Source organism: Lepisma saccharinum, chromosome 3, assembly GCF_977018435.1.
Source record: "Lepisma saccharinum chromosome 3, izLepSacc3.1, whole genome shotgun sequence".
In the NCBI taxonomy this organism is placed as follows: domain Eukaryota; kingdom Metazoa; phylum Arthropoda; class Insecta; order Zygentoma; family Lepismatidae; genus Lepisma; species Lepisma saccharinum.
In genome coordinates, this window is record NC_139231.1 from 56004250 (window position 1) to 56022317 (window position 18068).

Below are 18068 nucleotides of genomic sequence, written 5' to 3' on the forward strand. Positions count from 1 at the left end.
AATGGTGTTGTGTTTGTGTTGCATTCGATATCACAATTAGATTTTATGCAATTAATGTCCAATTATAAGTATACCTAATACATAGGAAAAAAATAGTCCCCCCTCTGATAAAATCGCAAATTGCACCCTGTTTAAATGTCTAGGAAAGATTTCATTTCACCTAGGAATGATACCACGGTGCGATGAGTCGAGAATTGTCACAGCCTCATCTCGTCTCCTGTGTGGTGAGGTCCTTTTCGTTCTTGTTTGTGCTTATTTTTCTTTCGGTTTCCACTCTGAAGTTATGAAAACTTATTCCAAATTCACCTCATTCTCAGATAGGCTATTTTTTTTAAAAATATATATCTTAATATATAGGTTTAAGTATAGTTTTCCTAACACCCTCTTACAAATTTATGAAAACTATGGGTGAGGTACAGGAGTGCATTGTAACCCCCCCCCCAAGTTGGTCTGTCGTGTCTCGTATCGTTCGTGTAAGTGTTCCGTTTCGGAAAATTCCATTATAAATATTCAAAAGAAAATGGGGTCAGTCATATACTCTTCTGATGAAGATTTGTATCTTATCTTCAAATCGACGCGACAACTGCTTTAGAAATGTGTACCCCCCTTACGCAAAGCAGCAATCGTCTGCAGCGTAATTGTCTGAGAGTCAATCTGATTCCATCGTTCCACACACATTTTAAACAATTTTCATCTCCTTAAAGAGGTTTCCAAGAACTTAGGTCAATGAACTAAGCAAGCACAATGTAGTATAATAAGTTTACAATTAAATCTTTTGAATTTCTGTGGTAAGGACTATAATGCTTAAAATGTATAAACAATAATACATTTTTTATTGGGTGAATTGATAATAGGTAATTTTAACAGTAGCACCTTCCGTCTGCTGTCAAATTACCAAAGGGGGGTACAGGGGGTACAACTCGATTTACGGATTTAGGGGGGTACAGTACCCCCGTCAAAAATTTGCGGGGGTACAATGTACCCCTGTACCCCCCCCCCGTTCCTGCGCCACTGTGTAAAGCTGCAAGTGCAATAAAATTTTGTTGAGTTGAGCTTATTGTCCTACCTGTATGCTTGGTCTTGACAGCTCATTCTCTTCGCCGGTCGTCCTTCTATTGTTTCGCGGAGCACGGTCGTTACCTAGTAACAAGGGTCGTGAAATAAGTTTTGGGTGATTAGATGCAAAATGTGTAGTACTCGTAAAAATTCATGGTGATTTAATTTCAGAAACGTTCGAGGTGAGATAATACATTTGTTTCATCAATTTCTTATTGGATAAATGGCCCTATTTAGCAGTATGCCTACCTACATTTCACTGAAAGCCTCATAGAATTTCATTACCAAAATCAATTGATTTATGAGAAGAAAATACATTAAATTATATTACATTAAAAATCTTTCAGGGAAGTTAAAGTATCATTGTGAGACTAACAAGAACAAGTGTGTCTCATGACTGCAGAAATTCGTTTTGGCATTATTTGTGTGCTTCCTGGTAAAAAACATAAATGGTAAACCCGCAAAATAAGCATAAACTGACAAAGAAATATCATGGAATAGAATACAGTAAAGTTTGGTTTGTGATTAGCTTCGGTACCAGTTCCTAAGTTTATTTACATCACTTTTAGACAGTATTCAGTACACCATAACGTACGTACACGTCCATATAATGTATTTGTTCCACTATATTCCATGATAATCATTTTACAATTACTGAACCAAGTTTTCAATAGAATAAAAATCCGAAACTTGTGCAGTCTTTCTTCGTTCCATGCTTTTTAGCAATAATTTGTTTTCCTAACATACTAGAACTAAGAGAAGAAGTATTTTCTCTTCTAAATTAGTGTTATTTATATAAAGTAAATTTGAATCCTATACTTTTCTCAATCTGTGCGTTTATAAATCATTGTAACGTGCTCCCAAATGCTGCGCATTCGTAAACCTATACAAACATAAACAAACAGAAATTGTAGATGACACGACTTGTTTCTAATAATATTAACGAGAATGTAATGCAGATTTGTGCGCTTTTCCAGGAAAGGGTATAATTATATAGTTGTATAAATAATGCACAGTTTGGACTTGAAATGCTTTATGTTAGAGATTAACTTACAGAACTTATTTTCAAACATTAGTATAAGGCGACCACAAGAAAAGAACCTTCGGCATAAAGTCTCCCAGCACCTTCCCTCCATCGGTTCAACTCGGGCCATGAGGAAGCCTGCTCCACTCTGCCCTCTCCTCTACGTTGGAGTACGATCCACAGTAGTGGTGGTTCTGGGCAGGCTCTTTTGCCTGTTGTTTCACTATATCCATGTGAAGCTTCTCTCCAATGCGATTCGTCCGATAAAAAATACAAAAGACCGATAATTGCGTATGGGAGAAGTGACGACGTCAGAGGGCTACAGGGGTTTGATTTTTCCTGTTTGATGGGGGGGGGGGGAGACGTACGGATCGACGGAGGTCTTTTGCTCCACCCCGCTCTTCTGGTGCAATCACTGCCTTCCAGTTCCAACAAACATCCACCGAAATGAGCAAACGCTACTTGACTTCCGGGAATAGCCTTGCAAATTTTTGAGATTCTCTAAATTATCTTATTACGCTAAGTGCTGCATAGAACATTTAATATGTTACATCACTTTTCTACCTCTCTGACTTAATAGCGACGACGATGATGAATGATGATGAACTGCCGAAGATGATGATTGAACACCTTACTCAAGATGCCTTTGTACGGTTTCGAATGCATTTTCTGATTATATTCGTACAATGCTTTCTCCACAATTCTAGCATGAGTTCTGCCATATTAACTCCTAAATGTTCTTTTCCTCATCATCCTTCCTCATATCTTTGGTTTTCACTGCAATCATCATATATCCCTCTCAAGACGCGGTAACGAAAACAAACTGAAAATTACAGACGACGATAGCCTAAAGATTTTTTAAAAAACACGCTTTTACAGCTAACCAAGATAAAAATGTTCCCGACCAACTCGCGAACTAAAGTGTACAGTCGTTTGTTTTCTCCTCTCGTGTCTGTGAGCCCTGCGACTGAAGCGCCACAGAGGCATTCTATTTTGGTCAAGCTATACTGACTTTATTGACTACTTTCCAGCACTGTCAAATCACCTCCCCGATGGCGCAGTGGTAGCGTCGTCGCCTTGTAATCAAGGGGTCCCGGGTTCGATACCCGGTGGAGTGGTTCGGATCCCACTTTAAACTGTAGGTCCAGTCCCGATTAGCCTTACTGTGCATAAAGTGGACTTAAAACACCAAATCAAATCAAAGTACTGTCAAATCGCCCTTTTCACATACGACCCGTTATATTCAGGTGTGTGGAAATTAATGGCTCCCTCCACTCTTCTAGGTGTTCGTGTGCTCCTGTGAACACTATGACAAGACCCCTCTGCCCCTTTCATGGAAAACAGCAGTTTTAGCTTTGTCATGAATGTTGTGGAGTTATTTGAGACGCTTTCTCTCTCTAGGTCATTTCCATCACACACTATTCAAAACCTCCGTGTTGAAGCCAGTTGGCAATGCATTTCCATCCATTGCAATGCACCGCACAGTATCCAAATCAATGAATGTGCTGAAGCTGCAAGCTAGTGGGTGGATCAGAGGGGAGACCGACACTACCCTCCACAGATGGCAAGTAAACTGAGCCCCAAGAACTCAGAGGTGAATGCTCTGGAGCAGAAGGGTTACCTCATAGGCAAGAAGATCGGACAAGGGTCGTACGCCACAGTCCACTTGGCAGACTACATAGATGGCACGAACCAAAGGAAAATGCGCCTGGCTTGTAAGATCTTCGACAAGGAAAAAGCGCCAAAGGACTTCCTGGAGAAGTTCTTCCCTCGGGAACTGGATATCCTGACGAAGATCGAAAACCCTCACATAGTGCAGGTGCACAGCATCTTGCAGCGTGGGCCGCGAGTGTTCATTTTCATGCGTTTTGCAGACAACGGCGACCTGCTGGACTTCGTGAAGAGGAACGGCGCCGTCCCCGAGCACCAGGCTAAACTGTGGTTCAGGCAGATGGTGGGAGGGTTGCAGTATCTTCACGGCAAGAACATCGCGCACAGGGACCTGAAATGCGAAAACATTTTGCTCTCGAGGAGGTTCAACGTGAAGCTTGCAGATTTCGGGTTTGCCCGTTTCTGCATCGACAACGACGGCAGGAGGGTGTTGAGCCAAACGTACTGTGGCTCTGCGGCCTATGCCGCTCCCGAAGTGGTGAGCGGGACCCCATACAATCCGAAACTGGCAGACATTTGGTCGCTGGGAATCATCCTTTTTATCATGCTGAATGCATCCATGCCCTTCGACGACTCCAACCTCCGGAAGCTGCTTAAGGATCAGATGAACCGCAACTGGGCCTTCCGATCGCGCGTCAAAGACAGCGTCTCCACGTCCGCCAAGCACGTGGTCACCCAGATCCTCGAACCGGACATAACGCAGAGACTGACCCTGGAGCGGGTTGCGGGCCACGAGTGGGTGAAGATGCGGCCCCGGGGCTCCCCCACTTCTTCATCTGGGCGGGCCTCGGCTCCCAGCCCTCAGAGGCCATCCAGCAGCGATGGTAGCAGAGCGGTGAAGGAGACGAAGGAGACCAGCAGCAAGAAATCCTCGGTTGAAGGAACCAGCAGCAAGAAATCCTCGGTTGAAGGAACCAACAACCCAGAATGATTTGTGTAGAAGCCTTTTCTCGAGGAAACCCCTCAGTCTTATCATAGGACAGGTAAGACTGTTTAATCTGCACTAGTTTCTGATATCTAATCAGATAACAGAATGACTGCCTACATTTGATATTAGTTTTGTTATTTAGCATAATTTTTCTACGACCTTTGGCTAATCGCGATGATGAGGATGAGTGATATGAAAGGACACTCACAAAGAACACCCATGTCAAGGATGTGATTCAAACCTGGGACACCCGGCATCGTAGCACACTGTGTTAGCCACTCCAGCATGGAAGTCGCCACATGCCTACTTAAGACACCCACATAGTGTAAATCTATATTACAGCATATCAGCTGAAAGTGGAAGGCCAGACCGAAAACTGACATGGTCTTAATTTACAGCTACATGTATTTATTTATGGAAAAATTACTAATTCCTGTCATGAATTTCTGGGATATATGGGAGAAACTGTCCCCCATGCCCCTCCCCCCAAAATTACTTGTATAATCTGTCAAACAGCACGAATATGTACAGTCATCCACAATAAAATCGAGGGAACTAGCTCAAATGTCACTTCCCAGAATGGCAGTGCATGTGTTGCCCGACTCAAATGCAAAGAGTGAACTTCAATAACAAGTTTTCAATAGAAAGTTCAATTGTTGGAGAATTTGGTAACATACACATTCCCCGTCCAGAATCTAGGTGTCTGATTTTTATTGTGGATAGCTATACATGCTGCATTTCAACTCCAGAAAGAAAATATAACACACAGCTCGAAACACTCACGCTGGTTTACCACAGAGAAGTGGATCAAGTGATGTCTCTCCTCCAACAGATCATAATCTGTACAAGTTTCTGTCCCCTGATAAAGCTTAGAAACTAGCCAAAAAAAAGCCACAGCTCAACTCCATATTCTTTCAAATCTTAGCATATGATGGGTCATTCCATGTGAAATCAACCAATTAAGAAGGACTTTCAAACTCAAATATTTTGATTCATTTGAAATTTGTCACACTGAAAAGGGCACCTAAGGTAGGAACCTATGCAAAGGCAGATCCATATCCCTTGTATTTCCGAAATTACTGGGGTGCAAAATGTACAATTTCGACTAATATCTTCATCATCTTGTTAATTTTAAATTGCAATATTTCGGCAATCAGTGCACCTGTAGAAGTGATTCAGGCACTATTGGAAAGTTGAAGAGTTTTCTCTGGATATCAACCAGGCGAGCTTCCGAGCTTTAGAGAGCTAACAACCCTCTCATCTTCATGGATTGAAGTGCAGAGACGTGTCAGGATAAGGTTATACGTATTTGGTGTGGGAAGGATCTGGTGTAGTTATCAGGACAATCATGTGTCCTCTCCGACATCCACACTCACAGTCAGGTTCGACATAGTATTGCTCTTCACCAGTGTGACAATTCAAGATTCCTTGAAACTGTTAGAACAACACTTTGCTCCACACATCATCAGTCTTTTCAAACATATCCTTACTTCAACCTACTTCAGCTACAAGGGCAAGTACTATGAACAGACTGATGGAGTGGCAATGGGATTCCCAGTCTCGCCTGCAATAGCCATTTTCTTCATGAAAAACTTCAAACATGAAGCACGTCGTTCAGCTCCACAGAAACCTGCCGTATTTTACAGATCCGTAGATGACACCTTTGTCATTTGGCCACACAGCAAAGCAGAGCTACAAACATTTCCTGGATCACCTCAATAACCAGCACCCAAACATCAAATTCAGCATGGAGACAAAGACCAACGGCAGTCTTCCATTCGTGAACATCCTCACACACGCAAACCGGATGGGACCTTAGGACACAGCGTATACAGGAAACCTACTCCTACAAACCTATACCTCAATGCCAAGATCTTTCAACATTCAGCGAAGCAGTCAATTGCACACTCTACATTGTTTCATCAGGCAATCTCCATCAGTGACACAGAGCACCTTCAAGATGAAATAAGACACCTGCGCACAGCTTTCATTGAAAATGGATACATTGAAGGCATCATCAACAAGACACTAGAGCAAATAATACACAACAACAACAACAAACAAATCCAGACCCCTCCCCCACCACACACACACACACACATAACCAAGAGGAGAAGAAGATAGCCATCATCCCATACGCTGGAAACCTCTCTGCAGTGATCAGCTGCATTCCTTCAAAGCATAACATTAAGACTATCCACAAATCTCCACCGAAAGTCATAAGCAGACTTCAAAATCCTAAAGAAGACCTAGGACAGAAGACATCCGGGGTTTACCGTATCTTCTGTTCCTGCATTAAAGCCTACATTGGGCAAGTGTGGAGACAATCAATCAACGTTGCCAAGAACATGTCGGCTCCATCAAGAATTTTCATCTAAAAAGAATCAGGGTTAGCAGAACATTCCATCCAGGAGGGCCATATAATTGACTTCACAACTACCAAGAACATCAATAAGTCACCCAATTAATGAGATCCAATCATCAAAGAAGCAATAGCTAACCACGGGAAAAAGGAAAACCACAACACGGACACGGTATCGACTGGACTCAGTGATAGTAGACTGGGAGTGTGGATGTCGGAGAGACGACCCTTCTCATACCAAATATGTATAACCTTATCGTGACACATCTCTGGACTTCAATCCCTGAAGATGAGAGTGACGTTAGCTCTCGAAAGGTCGGAAGTCTCTCCGGAAATCACCTGGTTGATACTCCGAGAAAACGTATTCATCATTTGCGGCCCAGAAAGCTTCAAGAATTATTTACCATTGGAAAGGTTTTGAACAGATCTTTCATATGAGACATTACTAGGGCTGAGCCGATACCCTGACCAATTCCAACCGATACTTAAATAATTCCAGTTTAAAATAACAAAGACTGAGCCATAACAACTCATCACAACACATTCTATTAATGACATTAAATAACTTCCAAATTATTCTCATGTAGCATTATAGCACTTTAAAATGTCTTGTGAAATTTTATGTGAACTTCATTCTAGACCCAGAGGATGCAAAAAAATAAGTTTTTGAAATGTTGGAAGCCTTTTTACAGTGTTGCAGTTACACCGAAAAATCGGTGGATTATTCTCTCTCCTTGTCTCAGTTTTATGTAAACATTCTTGTCGTTTCGGTTACCCTGGAGAGGGAGGAAAATGACGTAATAAATATACAAATATAGATATATAATAATGCTCATTTGGCCGACTATGCTCTGTTTCAATTATTCTCTGTCATTTGCAATAAAAACCAGTCGCTGCAGTGTTGGTATCTGCCAGCAGCCACACAAAAGACTTCCACAGATGGGTAGAAATCCACAATCCTCCCCCACAGTAACATTCATCCCTTTCCCAAGAATTGGAATCAACCCAGTATGATAATAATGCTGGTTTTGAAAACGTCCACATACTTACCCCACGAGTTTCGAGCAAGAATTCGCAATGAATGTTTTTTTTTATTTCCACATAGTGTTCACCAGGCAGTTACATGCATTCAATGTCACATTTGAGTGCAGCACTTTAGTCCTGCCTTTACCTTGTCATCTGCTTCGCAGGAGGAGACAGCATTTCTCTGAAATCTACATGGAAATTCATGTGCTGGACTCCCAAGTCACAAGGAAGGGTGAACGAACCTTAGAAAAGGACAAATCTTGACGAAGGAGTTGTTTTTCTTGGCTGCTCATCCAGCCGCTCAATATAATTGGTATCAGCAAAGAAAATTCAACCGATACTTACCATCAGTATCAGTATTAGCTCAATCCTATATATTACAGGCCTCTGTCAGGAGTAAACAAAATGGAGGTGGTGTAATGAACATTTGGGTAGCCATTTTCTCAAAGAAGTTTTCTTTTTTTAATTTGTTTCTAAAAATTATGTCATACATACACTATTACTCAATAACTGTACAAAATTTGAAAATGGGATGGCAATGGCTACCTAAATGTTCATTACACCACCTTCATTTATTTTCTTTTTACTTCTGTCAGAGGAATGCAATATCTTATGTGAAAAAACTGTTCGAGACCTTTCCAATGGCATCTACCAATTCTGTAGGTGCCCTGATTGCCAAATTTTGAAATTCAAAATTAACAAGATGGTGAAAAAAATTGTTGATATCATACGTTTTGCACCCCTGTAGTTTCCGAAATACAAAAGATATGGATCTGAAACTTTGCGTAGGTTCCTACCTTAGATGGTTGAATGATTGATTTGGTGTTTGAAGTCCACTTTGTGCACAGAGAGGCTAATCGGGACAGGACCTACAGTTTTAAGTGGAATCTTAACCACTATATCCCTCCACCGGGTATCAAACCCTACCTTAGGCAAATTTCAAATGAATAAGAAAATGTAAGGTTGAGGACCTTGTTGATTTGCCATGGAGTGACCCAGATAATATGGACAGGCCTTACATATGTATAGAGACAATACACCACATGGAGCATGGTAGGTAAATAAGTAAAAGCTATATTTGTATGCAGTGGAATAGTTGCAACCAAATATTTTCTCATACACTTTGGTTTTGGCTTCATAACTACTTTGTTTGTCTATATTGTAAAACTACAAATAGAGAAATCTGCTCTCGAGGCCAACATGCCCGGTGATCTTGAAGTTGCAACATTCCCAACAGAATATGCACGTTTCACTGATACAGTACAATTATAACATTTTTTTGTTGACTTTTGTGACAGACTTAACATTCATTTTTGACACTTTAACGTAATCTTATATTGCATTGTCACTGTTCCCAACATCTTCCCAATCTCTTATAATCCAACCTTCAACTCACCTTACCTCCACTACCTGCTCTTTCCACCCACATCTTTGTCTTCCCTTTGGCCTTTGGGAGAATGTCAAAGGGATTTGGGGGAGGGTCATATTGGGGGTGGAAGGACAAAGTTCTCTACATGTCAACTATGTGTACTTCATGTTAGCTTATTGTTTCCACAGTTTATGTATGCAATGGAAACTAAACAAAAACACTACTCAAAATTAAAGAGATTCTCTTGGGCTATAGACCAGGTGAGTTGTGGAAAAATTCCAAGCTTTCAAGAGATAACGTCACACTCATCTTCAGGGTAGAAGATGATTCACTTTTCTCGTTAGCTCTCGAAAGCTTGCAATTTTTTTCCCCACAACTCACATGGTTGATAGTCTGAGAGAATCTTTTCATCATTCGTCACCAGGAAAGCTTCAAGACTATTCAATGGAAATGAATGTGTCATTATGAACAATGACAGTCTGCCTCAAAGCTGAAAATTTTGTTCAACCCTAAGTTCTCATGTTCTTTCTCATGCATAAACAGATAATTGTGGTCTGGATTCAAAGAAATTCCAAAATGTAAGTATTCCCTACTATCACCTTCAAGAAACTTCCGAGTATAATGTCTCTCATCATGAATTTCATGCTGCACTCTGCCAAAAGACTTCGTTAAGGAGCAGCACTTGTGCTTGGGCTCATAAATGTTTTTTACATGTGTGACTACTGCTGCTACTATTTACAAACATCAAAATCACAAGTCCCATCTGCATAGGATATTTTGCAAATTTGACTATTTAATCTGGAAAACATACTAAATGAGGATTACAATATTTTGTTTATTTCAGATATCTCACAAATAAGATGAATATTCTGATGAGAATCTCCAATGCTTTCAAAAAGTGAAGTTACTGTGAACAATTATTTGTAAAGAAAAGAAAAAAAATATGTTGCTTCTCTCACAAGTACCTTTTCATATTTCACAAGTCTCTCTGATTTGCCCTTATATTGGACTTTACTCGAATCCGGACTTTTTATAACTAATGTAAATAAAGGTGTATGATAATAAGTAACATTTATTTAATGCAAATAGTTTGCTTACATGCATCTACTGATTCAAATAACTCAGATGCAAAAAGTTTCTTAGCGATCACAAAATTATTAAAATGTACTATTCCTTGAAGGCAGGGGTGCCCACAAGGGGGATTCATGATGAGTCTGCGTCAGGGAATTTTTTGGGGGGACAACATTTTATAGTTTAGCTACCAATTCTATATATCTTCACACAAAAAGGGGGGGGGGAATTGTTTCATTTGATTGACTTGTTATTGATTTTTAGTTATGGTTATTATTAGGGAGACAAATCTATGGTAAATAAAAACTGAGGAGAGCGGTAAATAAAATGTTAGATCAGCGGTGGAAAAAAATTCGCACACACTTTTTCATCATGAGAGGAAACAACATACAAAAGAGCTATAAATTGATAAACTACTTCATTTTTATATACTGTACACATACACAAGTACTTAGCTGTCCAACCAAAAAGAAAACATCAATACAAAATCACTTCATTTCTAAATTTCATATCTCAAGTGATTTATTCATTGTATGTATTTAAAGGATATCCTTGCTGTCCAACAAATAAAATAATCACTACTGCATATACACAAACACATGTTGAAAATCACATGATGATAAACAAAATTCATTCATGACTGAACACAAATGACACCATTGTTTCCCTTGATGTGCAGGAACAGACTAATCTTATCGCTGCTACAGCTAGCAAGTTCAATGAAACTGGAAGTTGAGTAGACATTCGGGGGAAGAAAGGAATGCAGCTTGACAGGAGCAAAGATTTCGAACTGAGATTATGTGCATGGGAAATCCGAATTTGCAGCGTCTTCCTGATGTGATAATACGTTTTTCAACTGCAAGTGGTAGGAAACTTTAGGCAAACGTTTCGTTACAAATCGACAGTTTGCGCGCACAACCTCGATTGCCGGTTTTTGCGTGTTTTCTACTTAATTTGATGATATTTCACGGTTATTTCACGAAAAAGCGTTCATTTCGTGGAAAAGCACACATTTCGCATTACTTCGCAAATAAAACTCACGCATATTTCATCATTGGGGGTGTAGTTTCGTGGAATGTTCAAAATTTCATCTTTTTTTCACATTTCGTGATTTTGCACATCGCAAAAATTCAATGTCCCTAGTTATTATGTTCAGGTTCTTTTACCTGCCTGTGGATGATCGCAGCGATGGGGTTGAAATAAAACACCACTGCTTATGCATTTAGAATCGATTTGGAAGGGGGGGGGGGACATGTTGTTCGCATAAAAGGTTAGTCAAGCAGACAAAATGCTAAAAATAAGGTTCAGTACACTACCAGTGGTAGTGAGCCTAGGCAGTTTTGTATGTTTTATGTTAGGAAACATGAAAGTGAACAGTGTTTTTATTTCTTTAGTCTTTTAATTTCAACTGCAATGGAAGGTTTTGAATATTATGCACCTCTCTGCCAGTGGTAAACAATGTCTTGTGTTTTCTTCATGGTAGTTCCGAGTCAGCTTGGAACTTTGGACACTGCAGACTTCAATTTTAGTGTTGGATGATTTCAGGCACGATTTGTTTTGCTTGCAGTGGCGGTGATGTGGAGGGGATGGCATGGAGGGAATTGCCCCCCCCCCACCTTTTTTGCCACTGCACTATGCTAAACCTAATCTACCAAGGGAAAATAAACTGCCCTCCTTCCCCACTTTGGGTACCTTGCTCCCCTAGTTTTGGAACCCAATCGCTGCCACTGTTTGCTTGCTGCGTTCCTGTGCTTCGATTGACTGCATAATTGTAAAATACTGCGAGTTTTCATTGTCTAAAACTTACTTTTGTTGACTATGTAAACTGAAAGGGGAACATTCATTCCAAAGTGTCTTACAAGCCAGTTCAAATACATGTGTATGGAGTACATGCAGGCACGTATGCAAGGGGGGGGGGGGCTCAGGGGGCTCGAGCCCCCCCCGAAAATTTGTGGTTTATACTAGATAAAATGAGATTTTTAGCTTCCCCCATGTGTGTGTGTGTGTGTGTGTGACATAAAATATTGTTACCATAATTTGACAAGAGAAGTAATTTTCGAGACAAGGAGGAAAATGTTCTAGAATCCTGAGGTTCTAGCAAAATAAGCAAACAAACTAATCCACACAAACTTTCTTCTTTCCCTTGGTTGCTTCCTCGGACGCAGCAAAGAAGTGGATCTGTCCTGTCCCTCCGATATGTTGAGAGAAGCACAGATTTTGAGTGGGTTGGGTGATGGGAGCGTTGTCCAGGTCAAGTGATGAAGGACACATATTGCTTCAACATTCTTTTCTCCCCACATCCCAGGCTCCAGGTCTCCAAACTGCAAACTGAGAATGTCGAAGGGAGCGATCGTCCCCCGCCCCCTTTCCCTCGAGCCCTTGAAAGGGCGTCGTGGACGACTTCCGCCGAGAGCCTATTCTTCTTCCCTCCTATTTTGATAATTTGAACAACTGAAATGAATTGCAACGAACTTTGCAGTATTAAAGAGCCGATTAGGTGGGCGGAGAAGGCAACCGTACCTTCTCCTGAGGACCCTGAGTGAGCGCTGGTGGTTGACAGGAAGACCACAGGAGTCTTATTTTCCAGGTACTGATAAATAATTAACACCGACTAAAATAAAACAAACATTGAAGCATTTTACAAGACACATGCAAAACATGACCTGGGGAAACCCTCGGTCAACGAATTTGTCCCCATTCCACCACTCCATCAAAGAAGAGAAACTGCATACATAAATAAAGCCCAAATATGCATTTTTTGGTATAGTGTTTAGACCTGTGATAGATAGATAATATACCAGCCACCTCTGCTTCCTCGCTCATTCTTCTGGCGCCATCATTGTGGAAAGAGCGTAGCTAGAGGAGAAGATCAGGGTGGAGTAAAACTAATTTTTATTTCGGTTGGAGCCCAACTCCCCCCACCCCCCATGGACTAAAACTCTATTAATTCCATATAAGCGTACTATCAGTTGTAATTTTTGGTCATTCGAAATTTTGCTCCTTACAATGGTCAGCATCTTGGCTTCCTCCGATGTAATATGCGAGCAATTGTTAACCTATAAAAAAGGCGCTTTTCGTCTCAGTTCTTATCGGTGAAGGGTGGAGAACAGTCTCACCGGGTGGTGATAGAGAAGTTTGGAACAGTCGATTAAGATTTCGTCAAAACATTAATTATTGCACAGAATAAGATTTTGTATAACTTTCCTTGTCTGTTCACTCTTCTCAAGATTCTCAACATTGGTCTTCACGAAATCAGAAAAAGTAATATGTGACTCGAGAAATCATATCGTACTGTTTGCGAATATTATTACTATTAACATGTTGCGTGTTTTACACTATGTAAATAGTATAATAGTGGTACATTCCTATTTTTATTTTAGTTATTTGGTACTCATATTACTACTTGCCGGAAATGATAATGCAACAATGGTCGTCACCCCACCATTATACCCGTGTCGGCCTCTGTGGCGGAGTGGTTAGCATATCGCGCTACAATGCCAGGGGTCCCGGGTTCGAACCCCGGTCTGGGCATGGGTGTTTGTGAATGCATTCATCAATTTCAGTATATAATAACTCATCCTCATATTCGTAATTAGCCAAAAGTGGCAGAAAAGCGAAAACAATTAACCAAATCAACCATTATACTCGTTTTAGCATGTTTGCGCTCTGTCTGATTCTGGACTATGCCCTGTGGGCTTAAGCTCGTAACTGTATGTATTTCTTTACCAGTGCACAAGTTTTCTTTCTTGATTGATTAATTGATTGATTTCTTGTTTTAAGTCCACTTTATGCAGAGTAAGGCTAATCGGGATGGGACCTACAGTTTAAAGTGGGATCCGAACCATGTGCCTTCACCGGGAATCGAACCCGGGACCCCTTCATTACAAGGCGACGACGATACCACTGCGCCATCGGGGAGGCAAATTACAAAGATGAGGATGAGTGATGATATGATGAAAGGACACTAACAAAGAACACCCATGACCAGGACAGGATTCGAACCCAGAACCCCTGGCATCGTATCACGCTGCGTTGACCACTCTGTCAGGGAAGTCGGCACAAGATACAAACTACTTGAGATCGACACATGGTTTGGAAGCAACTGCGACGTCACAGAGACACCCAACACCGGTGTTGAAAACCAGCAAGGGGGTTGGGGGGGGGGGAGGCCACTCACTTAAAAATGTCCAGAAACTTCGAAGCGGTTAGTTGCAACAGTACAGTGCTACACTTTAGTGCGAATATTCACGAAACGTTTTATCTGCGGAACCTTCCAGAATGTAAAAGAGGATACGCGAGTTGAATTTCCCGTTGATCTGTTCAACAGAATCAATTAATGTGACACTTGATAAGTCGATAAGTGATCATCTGAACTGGGCTCATTAAAATGAAGAGAACTATTGACAATTTTATATCTAGCGATTCGAAATTGAACAGAACTATTGACATATTTTTCCGTAAAGTGCCAAAATCTAGTAACAGTTTCAGTTCGGATCCAGGGCTGAAGACAGCAGAGAAACTACTGGAGCCACAGTGCAGTGCTAGTTTGGGTCCAGGGCTGAAGACAGCAGAAAAACTCCCGGAGCCACAGTGCAGTGCTAGTTTGGGTCCAGAGCTGAAGACAGCAGAAAAACTCCCGGAGCCACAGTGCAGTGCTAGTTCGGGTCCAGGGCTGAAGACAGCAGAAAAACTCCCGGAGCCACAGTGCAGTGCTAGTTCGGGTCCAGGGCTGAAGACAGCAGAAAAACTCCCGGAGCCACAGTGCAGTGCTAGTTCGGGTCCAGAGCTGAAGACAGCAGAAAAACTCCCGGAGCCACAGTGCAGTGCTAGTTCGGGTCCAGGGCTGAAGACAGCAGAAAAACTCCCGGAGCCACAGTGCAGTGCTAGTTCGGGTCCAGGGCTGAAGACAGCAGAAAAACTCCCGGAGCCACAGTGCAGTGCTAGTTCGGGTCCAGAGCCAAAGAGATTGAAGATCTGTGAAGTGAATGTTCTAGCAGTACCGGATATAGGAGCGGTTGCACAAGGTTTATTAAAAAAAGAAATAAGCTGCACAGATGAACTGAAAACCAAAGTGTTGAGTGATGATTTATTTGTGCTCGGACAAACTTTTGTGTATCCAGTTCGTGTCATTCACGGGATGAAAAGAACTTTTCAAGTTAATTGGTTGAGGAGGTGGAACTGGCTTGCATATTCAAGAGTCGATGATGGAGCTTACTGTAAGTTTTGTGTTGTGTTTGCTGCTGAACTAACCGGCAAAGGCAATCACCAGAAACTGGGACAGTTGGTAACCTTTCCTTTTATTAAATGGAAAGATGCCGTGGAGAAATTCGACACACACTCAAAGACTAACTACCACAAAGAGGCAGCCATTAAGGCCGAAAATTTTATGAATATCGAGAAGAAACGGCAAGAAGATATTGCTGGTTTAATCGACAACCAGAGAATAAAGGAGAAAGAAGAAAATCGAGCGGCACTCCGACCGGTTGTCGAGACAATCATCTTCTGTGGTCAACACAAGCTGCCGCTTCGAGGTGACAATGACAGTGGTCCACTAAGTCTGGAAGATCCAAATAACAAGGATGGGAAATGTAGGGCCTTGTTAAGGTTTCGTGCGAAGGCAGGGGATAACGTTCTAAAGAATCACATCCAAACTTGCAGGAAGAACGCATCTTACTTCAGTCCACTGATCCAAAACGAAGTGTTAAAAACTTGTGGTGAGCTGATTCAAAGAAAAATTGTGTCCGAGATAAATCAGTCTCAGTATTTTACCATATTGGGGGACGAAACTTTAGATGTATCGGGAACGGAACAGTTTTCGCTGTGCATTAGATTTGTTTCACCATCTAACTGCGTTCGAGAAGACTTCCTTTGTTTCGTGCCAATATATGATATGACTGGTGAAGCCGTGACAGAGACAATTTTGAACACTTGTGAGTGCTTGGGACTTAATATGAACAATTTGGTGGGTCTTGGCTTTGATGGAGCTGCAAATATGGGAGGACACATCAGTGGTGTTCAGGCTAGAATCAGACAGAAGTATCCGAGAGCTGTCTACGTCCACTGTGCCTCTCACCGTTTGAATCTTGCGTTATCGAGTGGATTGTCCATTCCGTGCGTAACAGCTTCGGAGTAATGAGAGACACTTGTTCATTATTTCAAAATAACTCCCTAGCTGTAAAAATGCTCAGGGACACCATCGATGCTTTGATGCCTGAAGAGAAGAAACGGCGCCTAGTGAGTTTGTGCGATACGAGATTTATCGAGAGACACGACGCAGTCATTGTGTTCCTTCAGCTCCTGGAACCTATTGTAGCCTGTTTGCGTGATCTTTCTGATAGAAACAGGGCTGTGTCTTCAACAGCGGCGCAATTATTGTCTGCAATTGAAAAAAGCCAATTCATCGTGTCCCTGTTAGTGTGCGAAGAGATTTTCAGTCACACGCTGCCTTTGTCAATGTACTTGCAGAACCCATCCCATGACCTTGCAGCAGCAGTAGAATATGCAGAAAATGTGATTCAAGTCCTGAAAGAGCTGAGAAAAAAGTCCGACCGAAAATTCGGAGAATTGTTCACCGCTGCTAATAACTCCATGAAAAACTTGTTTGGCACTTCGGTCGAAGTGCCTCGGATTTGCAGCAAACAGACCAAAAGGAGTAATTATCCCCACGAGTCGGCCGAGGTATATTTTAGGCGCTCTGTCTGGATCCCCTGTTTGGATGGTGTGATATCAGCTTTGGATGAAAAGTTTTCCAACAACAAGGAATTTCTGTCTAACATTTCTGTCATCCTTCCCAAGAATGCAAGTCTGCAGAAGATGGGCCAGTTAAAGAACATAGTACAGTACGTGGGCGAAGGAACGACTTTTTCTGAACTGAAAGGGGAATATGCTTTGTGGTGTCAGAAGTGGTTTGGAAAGGAGCAGCCATCGGACTTAATAAGTGTACTGGACGCCTGTGATCCCGCTTTCTTCCGAGGTATTCATGCTCTTCTCCGAGTGCTGGCGACAATCCCTATCTCGACAGCTTCTGTGGAGAGATCATTTTCCACAATGAAAAGAATAAAAACATTCTTGAGAAACCGGATGGGAAGTAACAGACTGACAGGTCTGGCACTGTTGTCAGTCCATTGGAGGTCAGCTCCTACTCCTGACGAAGTGCTCGACGCTATGGCTAGGCAAGGACCTAGAAAGATGTTACTTTAAGTGAATCTGACAGGTCCAATTGTTTGCGTTTGTTTATAGGAATTGTATGTTCAGATATTTTATGTGTAAGTGAATGTTGCATAGGATGGTGCATAAATTTAATATTCATTCATTTATTCTTTTTATTTATTCCTTGTCAAAAATGATTGTATCCAGAGGTCGGTACTCCAAGAGTAACTACACTTTTCTCTCATCCAACAAACCTAAGGCCACCCTTAGCAGCACAGTGGACAGCCGTTTCTTTCTTTCTTTCTTTTTTTTTCAATTCATGTACCGAACGACTTATTTCTGACTGCAGTGTGAATGTGAAATGTTGATATTTTTTGTTTAAGGCTATATCTTTTTCGTTCTCGTGTATATG

General features: G+C 41.5%; 1 protein-coding gene and 1 pseudogene across 2 annotated transcripts; both read left to right on the forward strand.

Moving 5' to 3' along the window:
- Positions 1-1124: 1124 nt before the first annotated feature.
- Positions 1125-10495, forward strand: LOC145985793 (testis-specific serine/threonine-protein kinase 3 pseudogene; annotated as a pseudogene). Its single transcript, XR_014441452.1, has 3 exons — positions 1125-1238; positions 3482-4734; positions 10281-10495. The product of XR_014441452.1 is annotated as a testis-specific serine/threonine-protein kinase 3 pseudogene (transcript).
- Positions 10496-16687: 6192 nt separating this feature from the next.
- On the forward strand, positions 16688-17707 carry LOC145985540 (52 kDa repressor of the inhibitor of the protein kinase-like). Its single transcript, XM_083119610.1, has one exon. The coding sequence runs from the start codon at positions 16688-16690 to the stop codon at positions 17705-17707; it is 1020 nt and encodes a 339-aa protein (XP_082975736.1).
- The last annotated feature ends 361 nt before the right edge of the window (positions 17708-18068 follow it).

Excerpts from the sequence above, each read along its gene's own strand:
- LOC145985540 (XM_083119610.1), top strand. The coding sequence starts at position 16,688 with ATGCTCAGGGACACCATCGATGCTTTGATGCCTGAAGAGAAGAAACGG.